The 20,795-nt window shown below is 57.7% G+C and overlaps 2 protein-coding genes across 5 annotated transcripts; one reads left to right on the forward strand and one right to left on the reverse strand.

Moving 5' to 3' along the window:
- Positions 1-401: 401 nt before the first annotated feature.
- CBX1 (chromobox 1) lies at positions 402-11,529 on the reverse strand. 2 transcript variants are annotated; one of them, XM_072886130.1, is made up of 5 exons: positions 11,369-11,529; positions 3,003-3,178; positions 2,281-2,458; positions 1,462-1,556; positions 402-785 (listed from the first exon to the last, which is right to left on the reverse strand). In XM_072886130.1, the coding sequence occupies exons 2-5, from the start codon at positions 3,140-3,142 to the stop codon at positions 641-643; spliced, it is 558 nt and encodes a 185-aa protein (XP_072742231.1). In that variant the 5' UTR covers positions 3,143-3,178; positions 11,369-11,529; the 3' UTR covers positions 402-640. The 2 variants fall into 2 exon arrangements, with proteins under 2 accessions (XP_072742231.1, XP_072742232.1); XM_072886131.1 differs by having other exon boundaries at positions 3,003-3,175; positions 11,369-11,518.
- Positions 11,530-11,715: 186 nt separating this feature from the next.
- SNX11 (sorting nexin 11) lies at positions 11,716-20,285 on the forward strand. 3 transcript variants are annotated; one of them, XM_072886126.1, is made up of 7 exons: positions 11,716-11,924; positions 15,944-15,992; positions 16,319-16,405; positions 16,779-16,879; positions 17,138-17,236; positions 17,443-17,655; positions 19,122-20,285. In XM_072886126.1, exons 2-7 carry the CDS (start codon positions 15,972-15,974, stop codon positions 19,261-19,263), a joined length of 663 nt encoding a protein of 220 aa, XP_072742227.1. In that variant the 5' UTR covers positions 11,716-11,924; positions 15,944-15,971; the 3' UTR covers positions 19,264-20,285. The 3 variants fall into 3 exon arrangements, with proteins under 3 accessions (XP_072742227.1, XP_072742229.1, XP_072742228.1); XM_072886128.1 differs by lacking the exon at positions 11,716-11,924 and adding an exon at positions 12,905-15,043; XM_072886127.1 differs by lacking the exon at positions 11,716-11,924 and adding an exon at positions 15,135-15,683.
- Positions 20,286-20,795: the final 510 nt, after the last annotated feature.

The raw sequence follows: 20,795 nt of genomic DNA on the forward strand, positions 1-20,795 counted from the left end.
ATGCAGGTTCTAAAAAAGATCTGGAAATGATCTAGAACATTGTCACCAGACCTCATCTCCCTCCCTCCCCAATTAAACAAGAGACCAATTTCCCCACATCCCTCCCCCCCAGCCCCCCAAACCAATACACCAGTAAATAGCAAAAGAAAAAAAAAAAAAAAAAAAGAACTACACACATGCTACGCCGTAAAAATGCAGAGTTAACACTATTGGGAAGAAGGCTGTGGGTTGCTGAGATGGTCTTTGAAGAATAAGCAGTATCCATCTGCACTCCCTTTCCCCAGCCCACCCATCACCAGTGATAGTCCTTCATGGAAGGGGCTTTGCTTCCTCTCCCCCAAGCTGCAAAATAGACAGCCTTGAAACAAACACCCCAATTCCCCCCCGCAACACCCCCGGTATCCCCCTGCCCTTCCCTCCCCCCCAAATCGAGCCGGGCTGGTTTGAATCTGTACACAGCATGAAGCTGCATAAAGCAGTTGAGCAGCTGCAGGGCACAGAAACCATACTGGTCTCTTCAAAGGGCATCTTCTCCAGCCACCTCTACGCTCCCAACCGAGCAGAGCTGCGTTCTCTCCCTCTTGCTCAAACCCACAGTTCAGATCTTTATACAAAGGCTGGCCAGAGCGGGTGCCAGGGGTTAGTTCTTGTCCTCTTTCTTGTCATCGTCCTCTGAGGGGTAGGAATGCCATGTCAACCTCTCCTCATAGAACGAGATGACCACCTGGGGGCACTTGATGTTGGCTTCCTTGGCAGGGACCAGGTCGGCCTCGTCAGAGTTCTTCCTACAGGCCAGAGCAGAAGTGCAAGTTAGGGGGCTGCAGAGGGGAGGTGGAAGAAGTGGAGACCGGAGAAAAATCAAGAAGCGGCAGGTAAACGGAGACCCCGAGCTGCTCGGGAGATCCAAGCGACCCCTTTCCAAGTGGCTCTGGAGCAGGGAGAAGCAGCACGTGAGCCCAGGAAAAATACAGGCATGAGTTCAGCTCTGGGTTTTTGGGGATGGGGAGAGAAGCCGAATCAAAGCTGCGGCCCTGTCCCCAGCCACTCGGTACTTCTGAGACGGTGCAGAAGCGAACGGCTCCCACGCCTATGCCTGACTGGTTTAGCTCCCACCTGCGCCAGCGACAAGCCCTGTGTCACTACAGCCGAAGGGGACGCGGTCATCGTCACGGCTCTCCTCTGGGTGCAGCCTTCCGAAACTGCAGCCCGTGCCATGATACCATGCCCCTCTCTCTCCCCAAGCTCGCGCCTGCTGCGGGGGGACACCTTAAGAGCCACACAATCCCAAGGGCCCTACCTGCTCGTTTCACATCCACGTTAGCCTCAGCGCAGAGGGTCACCTCAGGCAGCAGCGCCATCGCGAGAGATTTCATGCCAGGTAGCAGGGACTCCCCAGGCGCAGGTCCTTCCCTCTCTGGCACAGAATAAGTGAAGAAGTGACAGACACAAAGACACACTCACCACTTCATCAGGAACATGAGCTCCCCGCTGGAATCCGTGGCACCAATGATTCGCTCTGGCTCAAATCCCCGGGCAAAGCCTCGCGGTTTCTCCGACTGAAAAGAGACAAGTTTCCACTTGTAGCATCGCAGGGTGACAGCCACAGCCCTGTTTCTGGTCACTGGGACACACCGGTGGCTGTTCAGAAAGGCTCTGCGTATGAGATGCTCAGACTGTAACGACTGAGGCCAGCGGGGAACTGAGAAGACCACTCTGGTGACAGCCCACTGCACTGAGGTGACCCGGGACAGCACAGCGCAGTGCCCCACTCATGCTGCAAGCAGAGGACCCCATTTCCAAGGCCCTGATGGTCAAACTCTTGTGCTGGCCAAGATTCAGCAGCTCCTGGGATGAAAACCAGACTGCAGAGTCTTTATTGGCAGCTATGAGCACCCCGAGCAGGAGGCTCTCTGCTCCACCTCATTCCCCCTCTTGAAGGGGCAACAGGCAAGCCCTGCCTCCTGTTTCACCCCTTGTGTGGTTCTTCAGGAAAAGCTGGGGCTCCACACCCTTTTGGTTCAAGAACTGGCCTTTCAATTTAGTGCTAGAACTGGTTCTGGATTGACAAAGAGGCCTGGCTTAGACAACAGCTCATGCCTCCTTCTGAAAGCTACAGCTTTTCAGAAGCACTTCAGCTGTGTCTCATTGAAGTGCAACATTTTCCCCTCCGTGCAGGAGAACAGTTTGACTGAGGTTTTGGAGCGTGGCTGCTCTAGCTGCTAGACACCGTGCCAAACACAGGGGTAGGGAGGTGAGCACAGAAACCCCACCCTGCCTCACCTCCTCCTTCTTCTTCTTTGGTTTGCTCTCCTCCCCTTTATCCTCTGTGTCAGACTCCGCTTTGCGTTTGCTTCCCTCAGACTTCTCGCTCTCATGTGCAGTTTTCTGGGACTGAAGGAACTCTGCAATGAGGTCTGGGCAGTCGAGGTTCTCCTCTGGCTCCCATGTGTTATCTTCACTGCAATCAAAGACAATAGCTGAGTTTTACATACGGGCAGCTTGCTGCAGCTTTCCCTGCCAAGAAAAGTCCTGGACACCAGGTCACGCGGAGATGCTGAGAGAAGCAGCGGTCTGGATGCGGGTGTCCTCACCCCATGAAACGGGACCCTGCCCTGATCCAGGCAGGGATGCCAGAGGGCAGGGCAGTTATTTCCTTTCTCAGGAGAGAAATGCAATTCATTTTATCCAGCTGCTTGTTTCAAGCTAGGTTAAAGGGCGGGAAGCCCCACCAGGGCACTGCACAGCCTGTTTGCAAGACAGAAACGGGACTTTCTCACCTAGGCTGTGCTCTCATCGCCCTGATTAGAGCTCGAGGCATTTAGCACCGCTGTTTTTATCATTACGGCTGCCCTTGGCCTGTTAGCTCCATTTTACAGACAAGGAGAGGCGCAGGGAGACTGAGCCACCTGCCTGGAGAGGCTTCGGGAGCCAAAGGCAGAAGAGATGCTCGCATCGGAGTAGCCCAGCACCCACCCCACAGCAGCAGGCAGGGAGGCACTTACTCCGAGAAGCCTTTCCACTTCAGCAGGTATTCCACTTTGCCCTTTACCACTCGCCGATCCAGGACCTTCTCCACCACATACTCCTCCTCCTCTTCCTCTAAGACCTCTTCCACTTTCTTCTTGTTCTGTTTTTTTCCCATTGTGCTGGCCAGTTTTTCAGCTTACGGGCGACGCTGCTAAAAGAGGAGAGAGAACCACACGTTTGTGTCAAGGTCGAGTTTGCCTTTGCCAGGCAGCAAACATACTGGATACACAGAGGCAAAGCACAGGGCAGGAACGCTGCTTGGGAGAAAACAGGCACATACAAAGTAGGTAACACACGAAGGGATGGGCAAGGATGGTCCTGCCAGCTGAAAAGGCAAACAGGGATCTCCAGCAGGAGCTGCTGCATTTACACGATGCCTTTCTGACACACAGCTTTGGCCTTTTTGTCTCCCCAGCACCTTATTTCACCAATTCCATCAGGACTCTGCCTGATTCCACCCATACTTTGTCCCTGTTTTCAGCACACCATGTCTCAGCCTCGCTGCTCCCATGTGTTGCCCACCGACCTCCAGGAACGAAGCAGCACCCTACATCAGCTGCTCCCCACCTTGTCCTTCCTCTGCCGAGTCCCTTTTCCCCCCTCAACCTGTTCTCTCCCCTTTCCTCACCTCGCTGACCTGCCCTTCAGCTTAGTTTGACCCTGCCTTGAGCTGCAGAAAGCATTTCCAGAGCTGTACAGCAGCAGGAGGGAGAGCACGCACTGCTGATATTAACTAAAAGTTAATAAATAGTTAATCCAAGTTAAATACAAGTCACAGTCCCTGATGCCGAGCTCCCCATGTTCATTTCTTTGCTGGTTCATGGATGTGCACTCCGGGATATTTATCTAACTCACCAACCCAGATTTTTTTTTTTTTCCTTATCTTCCAGAGCTGTTTAGACAGTCAAAAATTCCTGCATATATATCCAGTGCTTGCTGGGAAGTGGCAGAAGTGATGCAAAGCTAGGAGAACTCTCTGGCCCGACACAGCCCAAGGCTACCTGCCGTAATCGCCGCAGCACGCAGCCCAAGGCTACCGCCGCAGTAACAAGTGATGGGGCGGCCCTCGGCGCAGCTCTCCACTTTCCACTCGCGCGGGGGGACTGCAGAGGAGGAGCAGCCCTGCCAACACGCCGGGCGCTTCCCCCAGGCTGAAACGAAACACCTCAGAGAGCCAAAAACCACAGAGAGGCCCTGCTTCCCTGCTGAAACCCAGCTCGGACCAGTAAGAGCACCGCAGCCGGGCAGATCCAGGGTCAGAGTCTCTCTCTGCTGCTGCCGGGGATGGCCGTCCACCTCGTCCGTGGCCCTGCGGCAAGTGGTTCTGCTAAAAACACCCCCGGTCCTTGCAAATGCTCTCCAGCCACTTCTTGGCTGGTACCAGTTACATCGGCAGATCCCAGCCCGACAGACAAGATCCTGAGCCACTGCACAGCCCCGCGAGGGGAGACACCAACGAAGCATCTGCTCATGCGGGAAGGGTTTTTTCCTTAGGTTCAAGAAAAATAGAGAGGCCTCTGGTACCTCATCGTCAGCCTCTGCTCCAAAGAAATCTGCGCAGCCAGCCAAGCGCTCTGAACAAGTTGCACTGATTTAGACTGACCAAAGGGTCAGGAGGTTCCAAGTCTCCCCATCTGTTATCTCTGATAAGCAGCTACACCATCACGGAGAGCCACTGGCAAAGCTGGCAACAGGACCCAGACCGCCTGAAACCAACTCTGTACCTCAGCCTCCCAAAACCCCACCCTGCTGAACAGCTGCCCAGGGAGCTTTCACAGCCTAAGCACTGAGGAACACAACTTCTCTTTTTTTTTTTTTTTTTCCAGTAAAATATGTATTTTCTGCCAAGCAAAATGACTGGCAAGCAGGTCAAACATTACCTGCCCGGAAACTTGGCACTCAGGTTATCTTGAATCACGTAGAATAAATTTCAGCTGGCAAAATCTATGCAAACTGGGGCTGGTTTATACGGCAAAACAAAAATCCTGCAGATTTACACTGGCTGAAGGAGATGTCAGAGTTCAGCAGCAGTCTCAGCTCTCAGAGTACATCTGGATGAGCTCCCTTGTGCACAAGATGCTGCTGAGCTGAGCAGCTGCCATTAGAGTATCGTTCAAAGGAGAAGGCTTAAAAACAAGCCCCACAAAGCTCAAAAGACGTACCACCAGTTCAGACCAGCAGAAGCCACAGCAGAGAGGACGGGAGGGAGCAGAGCCGAGCTGGCATGCTCCAGACCACCCCGTCTCTGCTGCTATCTCACAGACAGGGCTTGAGGGCAGCCGAGGAGCACGGAAGAGCGCAGAGGGAGAAAGCAGCACTTCCCTGCTTGGCAGGCGCTGGACCAACGTGTTTATACTTTGGACCCCGCTATTGCACTGCTGCTTTCAACCTGACCTCGGCATACGAGCTGTGCCAGTGCCCAGGCTCTCGCTCCGCAGGGCTCTCAGCCTCCGGCCGTGCTTGCTGGCAGACAGACGTCTTCCCGTTACACCCCATCCCTGCACGCACCAGCCACAAGGCGACCACAGCCTCCTCATTGATGGCAATGTCGGGGTAGAAGGAGGAACGAACGCCTTCCCCCCGCCGCGGCACCCAGAGTTGGGGCTGCTCATGAACCAGGCAGAGGACTGGCAATAAAAGCCAGGCCAAAGTGGCTGCTACCATTTTGGGGTGTTTGGTGGTCACCGAGCAAGCTGGGGGGGGTCCCAGAGCCCAGGCTCCGCATCACAAGCCTCTTTCTCCTTCCACTTGTGTTTAGCACTAGACATCTCCCCTGCCCTTCTTTTAACTGGTGGTCTCAGAAGAGGGGTCAGCACCTGAAGATGCTGCAGAGCAGACAGGGACAAGGGAAGAGCTTGTTCTGCTACTGCGCACGCTGTGCTGTGCTTGCAGAGCTCCAGTGTCCGCCAAAGGTGAAAACTAAACCCCCTCTAAGTGTTAAATGAAGTGAGAAGTTCCCTGCCCTGTACAGACCAGTAGCTGAGGTGGTGGTAGGGATATTCCCACAGACAGGCAGTGCTTCCCCCATGGATCCTTTATTCAATGCCAGAGGACACCCAGCCCCCCAAGGATGAAGTTTTATTGCCCTATTCAGTGGGGGTTTGGAAAAAACCACCCACCTGGAAACAGCCCACTAAAACGGAGCCGTACAAGAACATGCATCAGACAGGCTTTTCCCTCCTCAACTCCTGGGTTTGAAATACACCGACAGCATCTTTAATCAGACGCCAGACAGAGGCAAACCCGAAGCAGCAAGGCTCCCGGTCGCCTGCGGACTCGCAGAGGAGGAGGCCAGGCTGCCTGGCACCGCCTCAGCTGGTGTGCAATACAACAATGTAAAGCCTCCGACCCACCGCCAGCATCTAATCCCCGAGCAGGAGCCAGCGCTGCAGCAGGAAGCCGAGAGATCGCGTTTCACTCTGGAATTCTTCAAGCAGTTCCTTCCTCCCGCGCAGGACAGCCTTCCTCCCCTCCATCCTCCTCCTCTGGCACCGCATGGCCGCCGGAGAAGGGGGCCAGAGCCAAGCACGCCACGGCAGAGGAGATTCCCAAGAAGGTGCTGTCGCAGCTCTGACTACAACCAGCAAATAAACTCTGAGATGCCTGGAGGGGCGAGATCTCGGGCTTCCCCTCTCTCAGCAGGGACTTCTGTTCAGCTGCAGCTGAAAGGATTTTATTTGAAAGCACTGTGGTTATTGCTTGGAGATGGACTTGTTTTTAAGGCACCTAAGGATGCTCAGGTGGATCGCCGGGCCACTTGAGCAGCTTCTTAGGAAGGCAACTGGATCAAAGAGTCTAACGGTAGAGTCTGGCCAAGACGAGCTCAGAGGGGAGTTGCTAAAACTAGAGATGGTGTGTAGGACAGGTAGGTGTGGAAAGGGAAAAAAGAGAGAGGCAACAGAGCAATGCAAGATTGCAGATCCATCATGTTTTGTGGTAAGCGCTGGGCAGAGAAGATGCAAATCCAAGGCCAGGAGCACTTTGAGAAAGAGCTTGCCAAGGGGAGGGACAAATATACCAATGCAAAGGGCTACAGCAACCATATCTAAAGTGTACGGCAGGCAGCAACCTCTCCCAAGTCCCCAGTCGCTCGGGGCCTTTCAGCAGACATTTCCCTGTTTCTGCTACAGGCATTTACACCAGAGCACCAGTGTCACCCCCTTGCACAGACCTGCTCTGCCTCTGTGGGTTCTCAAGATGTCTGCTCCCATGCAGGCACGGGGCTGGCACCCAGCTGCCGGCTGACAAGCCATCCCCTCGGCATTCATCCCTGCGGCAGGGACAACGTCTGGTTTTGCCTCAAGAGCCTGCAAGCCAGAAAGGTGCTCGGGGCGGATGAGGCCAAGCCGCAGTTCACAGCATCTGCTGCTAGACATGGTACAGCTTTTAGTGTTGGAGCCAGCAGCACAGAGACAAGCTGCTGCACAGGCCTCTCGCTGCACTGCAGTCAAAAACGCAGCTCGAGTGTGAGAAAGGGACTTCAGCCCCCCCGGGGGGTACAAACTCAGCGAGTGGCTTTATCTGCGAAGCATCCGAGCTGCTCCCCACACCCTCTTCCTCCTCGTCAGGAATGCCTCCGTGGAACAGAGTGCTCGACAAAGATTTCAGCCTTCTGCGACTGGGAACATCCAAAGCCTCCAATTTTAGTTATTAAAAACAACCCACAGCCACTCAAAGCACTGGCTGGTTTCTGGTCTCTGGAGGAAGGGGGAGAGGTTGAACCATCCTCATCTACTTGGAAGGGCATCGCAGAGAAGACTTACCCCGTGCTCTGCTCCCCATCTCCAGAGCTTTCAAATAAACACATTTCACGCACACAGAGGGGCAGAACGAAGCCATTTCATTTTGCCTGGGCATTTTGGGGGAAGGCAGACAATTCCTATTACATTTCTGAGGAGACTGCTCATGTCTATAGAATTTGGGGCTAAGTGACTCCTGCCCAAGTGAGATCACATTAGTAGTTCACGTTTCCTAAATACATCTTCAATTTTCTACGCTTAAGGTGTGAAAAAAGTTGGCTTATACTGAAAAATATGATTGAGACAAAATTCAGGATGGGCCTATGCCAAATCTTTCCATTTTCATTTGCTGCTTCTTACCTAACACTCCAGGCAAAGCTGAAATCCTTTGTGAGGAGGAAAGCAGAACAGAGAGAGACCGAAAGAATAACTTCTTGGTCTGCAGCTAAGAGGAAAAGGATCCAGGACACACCTAAGCCACTCGAAAAGAATTCAAACTCTGGTAAAAGGCCATGAAGAAAGAGGCCCAGCACGAAGGTGTGGACAAAAGCCTGCGTTATTGGGGCAGCGGGAGCAGACAGAAGACAGCTAGAGCTGACAGCACATCATTGCAGTAAATCTGAGCGAAGCAGATGCTGGTCTCATGAGATCTCCTGGAAATCTGCATCCAGGTAGTGAAACCACTATCAGACAAACACAAGTACACTCAGTCCTGCTGGCTGGGACGCTCTCTTCGGAAGATTGTGAAGCTCTGCCTAATACCTTTCCGTGATGCCTGGTGCTAATCTTTTCAGTAGAAGAGTTTAACAAAGGAAAGGAAGACCAGCCTAAGAAGAAAAATGTGGAGACCCAGAGGTTTAATTTGAGTACAGACTAGTTCCATTAGCTGCATCTTAAAGGATTAACAGTTCAGCTCAGCTTTAATGAGTTTTAAACTTAAAACATTTCCTCCTCCTGCCTTTCTCAAACTTGGCTGGGATCACTCATCTCTTTAAAGACTTATGAGCACGCCAAGTTTATTCCACGCGCGCCAGGGAAAGGCAGCAGGCATCTTTCTTTTGAAGTGGGAACAAGCATGTTAAGTCTTCCACTCTCCAGAACCTGAAAACAGCAGAAAACATTTCTGGAAAGTTTGAGTGAAAGCTCAAGCCTTTGAGCAGAGACCAAACTAAAGAAAAGCCACAACCTTCAAGCTCAGCCACATCATTTCCAGTTAAATTCACAACCCATGAGAGAATGCACCTCTGGATTTAAGAGAAACACACACGCAACAGTAGGAACATTACCTCCCTGCTGAAAAAAGAGAACCTGAGGTAAGAAATCCCGTCACGCAGACAGGAATTTTGTAATGTGACGGCAGACACAACTTTTGAACTCCTCTAGATCAGATAAGCACTCATGGAATCAGAGCAGGGATTTGCATTCTTCTTTTCCCTTTTGTATAAAGACTAGAAAACATTGCCCCAAGTGCTGCGGGATTTCCAGCTTTCCAGTGCCCCCGACGCTGCACCACCTCCCTCTTCATCAGCAACCCCAGCCCCTACGGCACCTTCCCCTGCCAGCCTTCATCCCTAGGGACAGAGCGACCGCATCCGGGGGCATTTCCCCCAGCAGCCCCGCGCCCAAGAGCTGCCTGCCGGTGCTCACAGGCCCTTCACCTGGTTATTTTTGCATTTCACTGGCGTTGGGCAGCGGGGTTGGAGCAGCCACATCTGTTTCTCATCATTTTCACTACCGGGGTCTCAAGCATTAATAGGAAACCGTGCCCGGGTCACAAACCCAACGGGGACTGTTGACTCCAAACATACCCATCGCAAACACCTTCCTCTCTCAAATGCACAAGGGATTATTATTATTTTTTTAAGTTAATAAAATCTTTCACAGATAGAGCCTGTAATTATTCAGCCAGAAAGCCCTTTTATACTTTGATCTCTCAGTTTTATAGGGGCAACATATGTGCTTGCTGCTTCCAAACTGATCAACCCCCACGCCAAGAGCACTGCCCCATCTCTGGGATCCTCACGCTCAGCCCCCCGTCCCTGACGCTCCCCACCCAAATTCAGGCCATTTCCAGCCCCTGCCACCTCCTCCTCCGTGCTGCATGGGAGTGGGTCAGCTTCACAGCACAACCCTGAGCCAAACCCCGCTGCCACCCTCTCGGCCAGCCCCTGCGCACCCAGGGCAGCTCCACATCTGCCGCTTCCTCGGCAAAGCTTCGCTGCTTCCTTGTCCGGAGATATAAATCCCATTTCAGCTCCGACACCTTCCCTTGCCAGAAGTCCTGCTCTTCCACCAAATGCTTTACAACTCCCATCCCAAGCATAGCTCAGCTCCCCCAGCTCCCAAACCTCCTCCAAAGCAAAGGAGCCGGAGAAAGCCAGCCCCGCTGGGGAGCTGCCCCGACACCCACCACGCTGCGGGTGAGCAGGGACTCGACCCAAACACAGCTCCTGCTGCATCTCCCCCTCTCCTTCCCCAGCACATCCCTGCTTCCAGCCGGCCAGCCACAACCCCCTTTTCCACCTCCTGCCAGCCCCACGCCGAGCTCTCCGCAGGGGAGCTCTCCCCCAGCCCCAAGGCCCCACGTCCCCCCAGTTCGTTCCCCAGCAGCTCTCCTCCCCCTGGCCCCCCGGGATCGGCTGCCATCCCGCTCCCTGCCCTCCCGCAGCCTGTTGAGCAGCTTCCCGCTCATTCTCCCCGCCAAAAGTTGACACTCGTCCCCTCCCCGCTCCCAGAGCGGCCTGAATCCCCCTCCTCCCCCAGCCACCCCCTTTCCCTGAAGCTCTCCCCCCTGGGAACACCTCCCTCCCCTTCTCCTCACCCCAGGGGCTCCACCAGCGGTTCTTAAAGCACCATCCCACCCAAATGCCGCCTGCCCCCCCAGAGCAGGAACCCCGCTCCAGCCTCTCCTCTCCCAAAAGACGCTTTCACCCCGTAACCCCCACCCCAGCCCAGACCCCCCCGTTTCCCCAGACCCCGCGGCAGCCCCTTGTTCTCTCCTCACGCACCGGCCCCCTCCCAGCGCCCAGCCTCCCCCAGCACCCCAAGACACATCCTTCTCCTCTCTCCAAAGGCACCCCCTACCCTCCGCCCCAGCCCTCAGGGCCTCCCCCACCTCTTCCTCTCCCCGAAGGACCCTCCGGGCCCAGCTTTGTCCCCGGCCCAGCCCCTCCTCACTCCGAGACCCGGCTTCCCCCCCGCGGCCCCTTTGAGGGGGCACGGCCCTGCCAGCACCCCCAACCCCCGCTAACGCTTCTCCCAGCGCCCCAAACACCCCCTCCACTAACACCCCTCTCCTAGCACCCCAAAACACCTCTCCCCGCTAACCCCTCCCCCAGCATCCCACCCCCTCCACTAACCCCTTACCTCCCTACACTCCCCCAGCCCCCAGCATCCCACCCCCCACAACCGCCGTCTCACCGCCCTAAACACCATCTCCCGCAGCAGCCCCCCCCCCCCCCACCCCACCCTGTAACACCCAGTTCCTCCCCACCATCGCTCCCCACACACACCCCCGACGCCCCCGCCCTCCCCCTCAGCCCCCTCACCCCTCCGCACCCCCCGCCCCACACCCCCCCGGCCCGCCCGCGGCCCCCGCTCACCTTGCACAGCCCCGCCAACGGTTGCCGAGGGGAAGGGGCCTGCGGGGCGCGGGGCCGGGCGGGCGGGGCGGGTCGGGTGGCGCCGCGGGCCTGGCCGCTCTCCGTCCGCCTCCCTCGAACAAAAGAGCCCGGCCAGCCCCAGTACCCGCCGCGCGTACTGCGCCTGCGCCGCGACCCGCGCCCGCCCGCCCGCCGCGGGGCGCCTTGGGAGTCGTAGTCCGCCACCGCGGGGCACACTGGGACGCGTAGTCCACTCGCCGCCGCGGTACACCGGGAGCCGTAGGCCCCCGCTCCGCTGCTGCCGCTCGCCCACCCCGGCGCGGCCTTTCCGGTTAGGTCTAGGCGCACCGCCCCGGTGGGGAGCTCACCGCGGCGTGGCGCGGGCCGGGCCCCTCGGGGAGGCCGCCCGCAGCCGAAGGGCCCGGGCCGCGCCCCGCTACCTGAGGGACGGACTACAACTCCCAGCACGCCCCGCGCCGGAAGGGGAAGCACCGCCCTCGCTATAAGGCCGCCGCGCCGCTGCGCCGCTTAAAGGGGCCACGGCCTACGGGAGGAGGTGAGGGGGCCCTGAGGGAGGGGCCCGGTGGGGCCAGGCCCGGGCCCGCTCGGTGCGAGGCCCGGCCGGCGGCGGGGCTGGGGATCCGCGGCAGGCAGCGCCCAGCCCTGGCCGGGGGATCCTGGGGCGGCGGCGGGGCAGGGCAGGGCAGGGCCCGGGGCTGCGGGGCTGGGTCTCGCCCCCCTGCCGCGGCCTCTCCCGGCGGGGCTGGGCCGAGGCCGCGGTGACCGGACCAGCCGCCTTACAGCGGCATCGAGCCCCGAGAGCGGGGCCGGCTGCGCTGCGGGGCCGGGCCGGAGCCGTGGAGCGGGCAGAGCGGCGCCGGGGCCCAGCCCCAGCCCCCGCCCGGTGCTGCTGAGCTCGGGGGCGGCTTGGCCGGGGCCGCTGCCGCCGGAGGGAGTTGACGTTAGTGCGGTCAAGCGCCCGGTTCTTGTGTTGATGTGCCGTGGCGTTGGGCTGGCTGGGGCCATCCCCTTCCAGTGGGCAGCGGTGGACCGAGGGGGTCCCGATTTGGGGCGTCTGTCTGGATGGGGAGCCCTCTCCTTCCCAGAAAGCAACCTCAGAAAATCCTCTCCGGTATCCCCGGTGGGCAGCTCTGTCCGAGCGTGACAAGCAGAAACAAACGGGACTTGTTCCCTCTTTCCCTGCCGTGGAACTCTGCTGTGAGGCTTTTCTCCAAACTCAGAGGCTCTTGTCTGGCTGGAAGTCGCCTGGAGCAGTGCTGTGCCTGCGGGATGGACGAGAAGCCTCGGCCAGCCCGGAGCTGGGTCGGGAACGGAGGTGGGGGGAGGCAGCTCCGAGCTGGACTAAACTATCACTGGTGTGTGCTGGTTAGGAAAGAGTCTTTGATGCAGGTCCTGCTGTTACGGAGGGGTAGAGGCTGCTGCTAAGGATGCGTCTGAGCCAGCAAGGAAGATAAAAGATAGCAAGCAAGAGATAAAAACTAGCACTTTGTCTGTCAGCAGTGTGAGTACAGGGCTGGGGGAGGCAATCCACCTGGGCTTGGACTGTGTCTGGGGCTCGTTAAACACCCAGACTGCCCTGTCCAGGGCAGGTGAAAGTCGTGGATGTGGGGCATTCCCTGGAGCGTGGATGTGGGGCATTTCTGTGTGGCTTTCACCTCTCGCGGCCTTCTAGCTAGAAGACATTGAAAGCGTGAGCCCTGCAAACACTGAAATGCAAATTGGAGGAAGATTAAACCAAACCCAAACCACGTATCCCAGGGCCCCTTAAACTGAGGCTTTAAGCAAAAGCCCTGAAAGAGGATTTGGTGTAACTGTTTAAAGCTAACTCAGAGCTGCCTTCTCCATTGGGTTTAAGTTGATTTATCAAGTTAAGATCAATTAACTCCAAATAAAGCGTAAATAAGATTATGCGTTTCTTGGTACAACTCTGGATGAAAGTATAGGGAAAGACGTGAGCGCTCGGACTCTCTGATCTCAGTTTTCCCCGCAGCCTGTCCACCTCCTCGCTGACTGCAGAGAGCCATCTTCCGCCCCCCGGGTCTCTCTGCTCCTTGGAGCACCCTTTCAGTAGCTGGGAAATTAAATTCCTCTTCCTGGCAACCCTCCGCTGTTCCATTAGGCAATTTCTGAGTCTCTCTCTTCTCCCTCCTGCATTTTTAATCTAGGCAGGGCTGTTATGCAGAGCAAGGAGCTTTAAAAGCAACGGGACGGCGGCAGTGTCCCCTGGGGAGGCCAGGGAACATAATGGTCAAGTTCTGCTGCTGAACTGGTTCTGGCTGGGAGCCCCCAGCACGGGGGAGGATCGGAGCTCCCCCATTACCATGCTGAGCAAAGTGACTCATGTCACATTTGGCTCCTTCGCTCCCCTCCTTCCCCAGGGAAAGAATCACGTGCACTGAAGCGTAGGGGTTTGTTTTTTTTTTTTTTTTTTTGTAGGTTCCCCTTGCCCTCCCCCTTACAGCTCAAATTGGAAACAGCAGCAGCCTGACCCAAGTCCAGCAAGGGTTCAATTACTCAGAGACATCTCGGAGCGGGCCTGGGTCTCTTTCTGTCTATCCCGAAACTCTTCTCCGCTGTTATTAACGCTTTCTGTGCTCTCCGGGTGGAATCGGATGGCTGAAGTCTTGCAGAAAGTACCTGCAAACCGGTGGAGCCAGATTTTCAAAGCGTGTTTTGTAGCTCAACCCCTCCCCTTGTCCCAGCTAAAATTAGCTCAGTCTTCAGAAGAGCTTTGCTTCACATCTGAGCGTATAAATAAAGGCTGGGTTTCCAGCGCTGCCTGGCGCTTGGCAGCTCTCATGGCCTAAAAGGCAAGACTCCAGGAATGGGGAACAGGTGAAGGGTTGCTTCACCTCCGCAGTCAGGCAGCCGCGTCCCTCGGGAGCCTGGGCTGTGACAGGCGAAGTCCTGAGCTGCCGGCTCGTCCCAGGGACTCCAAAACCTCTTGCAAACAGTCCCACAGAGGAGGTGAAACCAGGACACGGGACACGCTTGGTCTTCCAGCTCCCCCTGACGAGTACTCCTGGTCTGTGTCTGCACAGTGCATCTGCGAGGGGGGGAACTCTGTCTCGGAGGGGTTTCACCGGCTGGACTGTGTATTTATGGGGTGTGGGGGGGTTATTTCTCTGTTGTCATACCCCCCCGCCTCCTCCAGGCCCTGGCACTGTGCTCATGGTGTTGTTGCAGAACAGGAATTACTGCTGGAGCACGTAATGGTGCAGCAAATTAGCTGACACGGTTCAGCAGGAGCTGGGAGCGCTGGAGGGATGTAGCAGAGGAAGCGGCTGGTGTGATGGGAACGTGCGAGCAGCTCACGGCGCAGCTGAGCCAGGAAAGCTGGGCAGCACGGGGGGCACCAGGCACCTCTGCGGCTCCCCAAAGGCTTCACCAGCCTTTGTCGGCCCCCCGGCTCCCGCTGGGAGAAGGGGAAAGGGGGTGCAAGTTCAGGGGGGGTGCAAGTGAGAACGGTTGCAATGCAGACGCGACACCTAGACGGGTGGAGAAATCTGGTAGCGAGTTTGCTGCTTATTCAGGTGACTTGTGAAAGAGCCAGAGAGAAACGGCGTATCTGCGTCTGGTGCTAACGGGAGACTTACTGAGGTGGCAGCTGGGGAACGAGTCTCATCTACGCAGGAGAAAAGCAGGTTTCCTCTGGTGAGGGGCACGAGGGTCCTGGTGTGGGCTGGCTGCTTCCCCTGCTCGGATGGCCCACCTGAGCCTGTGCTGGGCAGGCAGCAAGGGGAGAGGGAAGCCTGTAGGGGAAGGAAACTGTGATAAAAGCAGGGTTTTCTCCTCCCCAGCCGAACCGGCTCCCCTGGCATATCAGCGCAAACCTGCCTGTGCGGGGAGTGCGCCGGACTCTTCCACCCTGTTTCCCTCCTGCGTTGCCAGTTCTGGCTCTGCAGGAGCAAACTGAGGACTTGGGGTCTTGGTGCTGTGCAACGAGGAGGCTGTTCCTGGCTAATGGGAGTCACGCTGGGGGGAAAAGCTCTCCCAGAGCTGTGTCCGGCTCTCCCACAGACCCTGTTATCTGCCCGGGAGCAGGGACGTGCTGTGGGAGAGGAGGGCAGGCAGCTCAGCAGGAGCAGCTGGCTGCCCCATCCCATCCTCGGGTGGTTACAGCCCATCCGAGCTGGGAGCCCTGCTCACTTCTGTCTGTGATCCAGGGATTTTTTTGAAGGTTGCAGGATCCCAGTGCCCTTCTGTGGGCAGGGGTGACCTGAAGACGAGCCGTGGAGGAAAGAGGTGCTGCAGGCTCCGGCTCTGGTCACAGCGCACTCTCCAGCACACCCCAGTGAGAGCCCAACGTTGCCTCAGGAGCACATTAATGCTGGATGCTCTGTCCCCTGTGGGCTGCTGGATTTGAATGCATCCTCTTTATTTCGTGGTGACTGAGGGAGAGAGGATCAGGGAGGGCAGCTGAGTGCGGACACGGGGGCTGGAGAGGTGCCTGCTGGGTGGGACAGAGGTGTGAGGTGCCTGGGGGGATGCGGAGTACATGGGAGACCCTGATGTGTTGGTCTTGTCTTACTAAATCCTTTTTTTTCTGTACAGATGTTTCCCGCTGGGCTCTGGCTCTAGGATGTTGGAGAACCGAGAGGAAGTAAGACCCTTTCTGATGTGGGTTTTGTCTGTTCCTGGCTGGGGTTTGGCAGCGCTGGAGCGGGTGGTCTTGGCTGAGCGCTGTGTCGAGGGGTGAGAGGTGCTGAACGCTGGGCAAGGTCCATGGGGCAGAGCTGAGGGGCAGCTGGTGACAGGGATGGGAAAGGCTGGAGGTGTCTGAGCTGCCCCTGGGGCAGGACGGCCAGACAAACCAGTGTGGCCGTGGGTACTTGTCCCCGGGAGCCCCCCTGAGCCCTGCGAAGGGGGTGACGCTGGCGTGGGATGGTAAGCACTGCCTCCCCGCGCTCAGCAGTGTTTGTGTCGTAGGAGCTGACCACGGTGCGTGTTCAGGACCCCCGGGTGCAGAACGAAGGTTCCTGGAACTCCTATGTGGATTACAAAATATTCCTCCATGTGAGTTGTGGCTGAGGGAGAGGGGTGAGCTGCAGAGCTCGGTCGGGCCGTACGTGAGGCTCCTGAGCGGAGTTGTCCGGCCATGCCTGGCTGTGCTGAGCGGGGATGGAAGGAGCCATGAAGGGGGAACGCTCAGCAGCCCATCCTTCCTTCTGCGCTATCCCCGTGTGGGTCTGAGACCTGACTTCTCCCCTGGAGCCTGCTCAGGTTTTCTAGGCACTTTCAGCTCCCTCAACGCTCCCCAAAGCCCAGTGCTTCGAGGGGATCCCTTAGTCACTGAGCTCAGGGGTCTGTGCAGGCGAGATCCTGCCCTCCTCTGCCTTGCTGCCCCTCAATCGGTGGATTACTTCCATGGTGGGTTTTTTTTTTGCAGACCAACAGCAAGGCCTTTACTGCCAAGACCTCATGTGTGCGGCGCCGGTACCGTGAATTCGTGTGGCTGAGGAGGCAGCTCCAGAAGAATGCTGGCTTGGTGTAAGCATGCCTTGTTCTCCCTCCTTTCCCCCTCCTGCAGCCAGACACCGTTTCCCATTGCCCTGGGGGACCCACGTGAACTCAGGACAGATGTGGATAGAAACCCCAGACACAAACACAGGATACCTGAGCTCCTGGGATCCAGCTCTGCACAAAGCAGGGTCCTGGCTGCTGCTGTCACCGATGCCCCTGTGTCCCCTTGCTCTGGCACTGGGGTGATCTGACCCTTGAACTGCTGCCTCTGCTCTGTGCCTGCAGGCCTGTCCCAGAGCTGCCCGGAAAATCCACCTTCTTCGTGGGCAGCACGGATGAATTCATCGAGAAGCGTCGACAGGGGCTGCAGCAGTTCCTGGAGAAGTGAGTAGAGCGTTTGTGAGGGCTGCATGGAGGGAGAGGATGCGCTGCTCCAGTCTTGTTTAGAAGATGCTGGCTGCGAGGAGGCAGCAGAGCTGTCGATGGTCACCCTGGTGGCGTGGGGCACATGGGCTGTTGGTGGGGCAGGGCTCAGCGTGCTCTGTGCTCCTGGCTGCCTGCCTCACTCACCCTCCTCTCTCTGTGCACAGGGTTGTGCAAAACGTCGTCCTCCTCTCCGACAGCCGGCTGCACCTTTTCCTGCAGAGCCAGCTCTCGATACCCGAGATAGAAGCGTGCGTGCAAGGCCAGGGCTCGCAGACGGTGACAGAAGCTATCCTGCACTACGCCATGTCCAACTGCGGCTGGGTGCAGGAGGAAGAGAGCCGCCCTGCGCTGCTGCCGGGAGGGGACCTGCACGGCAGGTAACGCAGGCAGGGAAGGACGGGCCTGGGGGTGCCACCAGCGGGGCAGCCCCCAGCTCCCTTGCTGTGCCTGGAGCTGCTCTGTGCTGGCTGGAGCAGGCCTGGCTACTGGCAGTGCTCTGAGGCAGCTGGTGACTTGCTGTCTGCACCTCCCCTTGTCAGTGCTTGCAGCTGTGGGTCTGGCTACAGCCTGATTTGAAATGGTTGGTGCCTGTGCAAGGGACTTTCACCAGTAGCAAACAGCCTCTGCTGTGAAATAAGAGGAGCTGCCAGGCTTTCTAGAGACCGCTGAATGTTTTTGAATTTCCCTGTCCCATCTTTGCTACTGTCATTTGAGGGAATGAAGTTGAGCACGTGTTCCCCACACCCGCACACTGAATGGGCAGGATTCCCGGGGGTCAGGCGGAGCTGGACGCTTTGGGCTGTCACCAGCAGTCTCCTGTACTGCCCTCCAGGCTGCCTGGGAGGGTGACCTGTCCTGGCCGTGGCCAAGGCTTAGCTGAAAACAGCTCGAGTCACTCAGAAGAACTTAAGCTGAGATTTACAGAGGTCTTTGGCTGCTTTCCTCCCTTAATCTCTGGGGAGTGAGGAGCCTTTGGAGGCTTTCAAAGCTCAGGCTTTCTGTGTGCCTTGCCTTCATTCTCGCAGCGTGAGTGGGTTCTGCCATTCCTCATGCCCATCAGAGCTTCAGAGTGCTTGCTGCATGCTGGGGCATTAATCGGGCATCTCCCCGTGGGGTGGCTGCCCCTGCTGCAGCCAGCCGAGGGTTTTCTGCACCCGGGGAGGCAGCTTGACCTGGTGGGAGAGGAGGACATCCTCACTCTGCCACTGCTGCAGCTCCCTGCAAGAAGCTGAACAAGCACGGACATCACCTGCATGCTTGAGGCCTGTGGCAGGCGCGGGGTCCCTGGCTGTGCTCGCTGGCAGCCCGCTGTGCCTGGCAGAGATGCTCTGCGTCCCCCTGCCCCTCAAATGAGGTATTTACCTGATAAGCAGGAGGCCGTGTCTGGCCTTCTGCACCAGCCAGTGCCCGTGTTTCTTCATCTTGGTTTTCAAATAGCACGAAGAAAGAGGTGTCTGGACTCCAGCGAGAGACCCGTTTTTAAATAGAGCCCTTCTGGTTTAGGGAAGGGGTTTGAGGGAGCGCAGCAGCCCAGGCTAATGGGTAGGTACCCAGGCAGTGTGGCTTCGTGCATCCCTCTCGGCTGCCAGCACCGTCTGCCTCTTGCTGGTGGCATTCTCCCCCCTTTCCGGGCTTGAGTGCAGGTGTGAGCGGCTGCTTCTTCTGTGGCTGAGCTGGCTGGAAGCTGAGGGCTGCGGTGGGGCTGCGCAGAGGGGAAGCAGCCTTTGCTGTGCAGAAGGGGTTGTGCCAAGGAGGCAGCAGTTGACTTGGGGACACGCAGGCACCTCGGGTCCTGCATCTTCCCCGGATCCCTTCTCTGCTCTGACCTGTTCTCTCTTGCCAGCTGTGCCGGCCTGGGAAGCCCGCAGGGTCCGAGCTGCCTAGAGACCTTCCCGCACTGGAGTGACTTCGGCATGGATGACGCCCACTCGGACAGTCCGGATGAGCCAGCTGAGCCCTTGGGCGGACGTCGTGAGACGCAGTAAATGGCTCTAGCCACCTCGCCTGCCCTGGGACCTGCAGCCCTCGCTGGAAGAGGAACTGCTGCTGAGCCAGAGGGATGTCCAGGATGGCGGGACTGGGGCTGTACTGGGAACACGGCCTTGTCCTGGGCTCTGCGGTGTCCAGGGCTCACATGCTCTCTCCCTGCTGACTCTTGACTGTCCTTGGTGTCCCAGGCAGCGTGTTTGTATCGCTCTTCTCTTTGGAGAAGAGATCTAGTGGTTAGTGAAACCTGTGTTTGTTGTTCCCATGGCCTTTGCTCTCTGACTGGAGCAGTAGCAGGGCTTAGTTAGGTGGCAGTGGCAGCGAGGCTCTCTGTTCTTGGCATGTCCCTGGCCCGGGCCAGGGTGGGATACGCTGGCTCGCGTCCAGCACGACGGAGGAAGGCTTTCCTTGGTGGAGCTGCAGGCTGGGAGCAGCGGCTGGCCACTGCCCAGCGGGCCTCTTCAGTTTAGCTCCCCGTGTTCCCCTCCGTGCTGCAGGCAGGGGAGGCTGCATTTCCCCGGTAATGGCCGCGCTGTGCAGCTCCTGGGGAGGGTGGTCTCAGCTGCGTGGAGCCGGGAGCCCACAAGTGGGGTGCAGATACCACATCCACACCTGGGGCCTCCTGGCACAGCTCGCCCCGCAGGTTGCCTGCAGCTGGGACGAACAGAGATGAGCTTCCCCCCCGGGAGCATGGGGCAGGGGAACGAGTCGGTGGGGAGGTAGAAGGGGGGGCAGTTTGTCTCTCCTGCCCTTTTGAGGGGATGCCCCTTTCAGATGGGCTCCTTCCTCGCACACCAATTGCCATGCGCAGGGGGGAACGGGGGGGCCTCACAGCCAGGATCTAGTTTGCTTGGAAAGAAGGAGCATGTAGCTGCCTCGGCATCGGTATCCGGCAGCGCTTGGGCTCTGGCTACTCTTGATGCCTCTCCCTGTGCTCTCCTGCACCTTTTCCTCCCACCCTCAGCACTGGTGAAGGCAGAGCTGACGTGCTCTGCCTTGAAATAAAATGAAGTAGAAGAGACTTGCTGGTTGCTGGCAATGTCTGTCCTCGCCGCGTGGGCGGAGGGAGCTGAGCTGAGGCCGAGCTAATTGCAGATAGATGGCTTTGGGGAAAAGAGGGGGTTACTGCGCCTCTCACCATGGGGCTGGAGCTGCTGCAACCATCGGGGCTGACCCTGTCCTGGGCAGCAGAGAGGTCCCCGATGCACGGGTGGTGGCAGCGGGTGCTGGCAGGGCTGAGGGGTTCCACCTTGGCCCCGAAGCGAGTTTTGCAGTGCCGGGCCTGGCTGTGTGTGTGGGGGGGGGTCTTGGCCCCACGCGGGGGCCAGGACACATCGAGGAGGGGGAGGGAGGGTTAGAAAACCTATCGAGGCACAGCCAAAATGTCAGGAGAAGTTCATTGCGAAGGCTGGCAGCTGCTGGTGCGCCGGAGCGCCGCTGCCATTGGCTGCCCCCCCTCATGCATATTCATCCATATTCATGAGCGTGCGGTTCCAAATGGCGCAGCTGTGAGGCCAGCTGTGCCCATGGA

Source organism: Ciconia boyciana, chromosome 22, assembly GCF_034638445.1.
Source record: "Ciconia boyciana chromosome 22, ASM3463844v1, whole genome shotgun sequence".
Taxonomy (NCBI): domain Eukaryota; kingdom Metazoa; phylum Chordata; class Aves; order Ciconiiformes; family Ciconiidae; genus Ciconia; species Ciconia boyciana.

Bases quoted from the DNA above. Each gene is read 5' to 3' on its own strand.
- SNX11 (XM_072886126.1), top strand. From the start codon at position 15,972: ATGTTGGAGAACCGAGAGGAA. The intron at 17,237-17,442 runs GTGAGTAGAGCG...CTCTGTGCACAG, and splicing joins CTGCAGCAGTTCCTGGAGAA to GGTTGTGCAAAACGTCGTCC. The intron at 17,656-19,121 runs GTAACGCAGGCA...CTCTCTTGCCAG, and splicing joins GGAGGGGACCTGCACGGCAG to CTGTGCCGGCCTGGGAAGCC.
- CBX1 (XM_072886130.1), bottom strand. From the start codon at position 3,142: ATGGGAAAAAAACAGAACAAGAAGAAAGTGGAAGAGGTCTTAGAGGAA. The intron at 2,459-3,002 runs GTAAGTGCCTCC...CTTTGATTGCAG, and splicing joins AAGTGGAAAGGCTTCTCGGA to TGAAGATAACACATGGGAGC. The intron at 1,557-2,280 runs GTGAGGCAGGGT...GTCTCTTTTCAG, and splicing joins CAAAGAAGAAGAAGGAGGAG to TCGGAGAAACCGCGAGGCTT.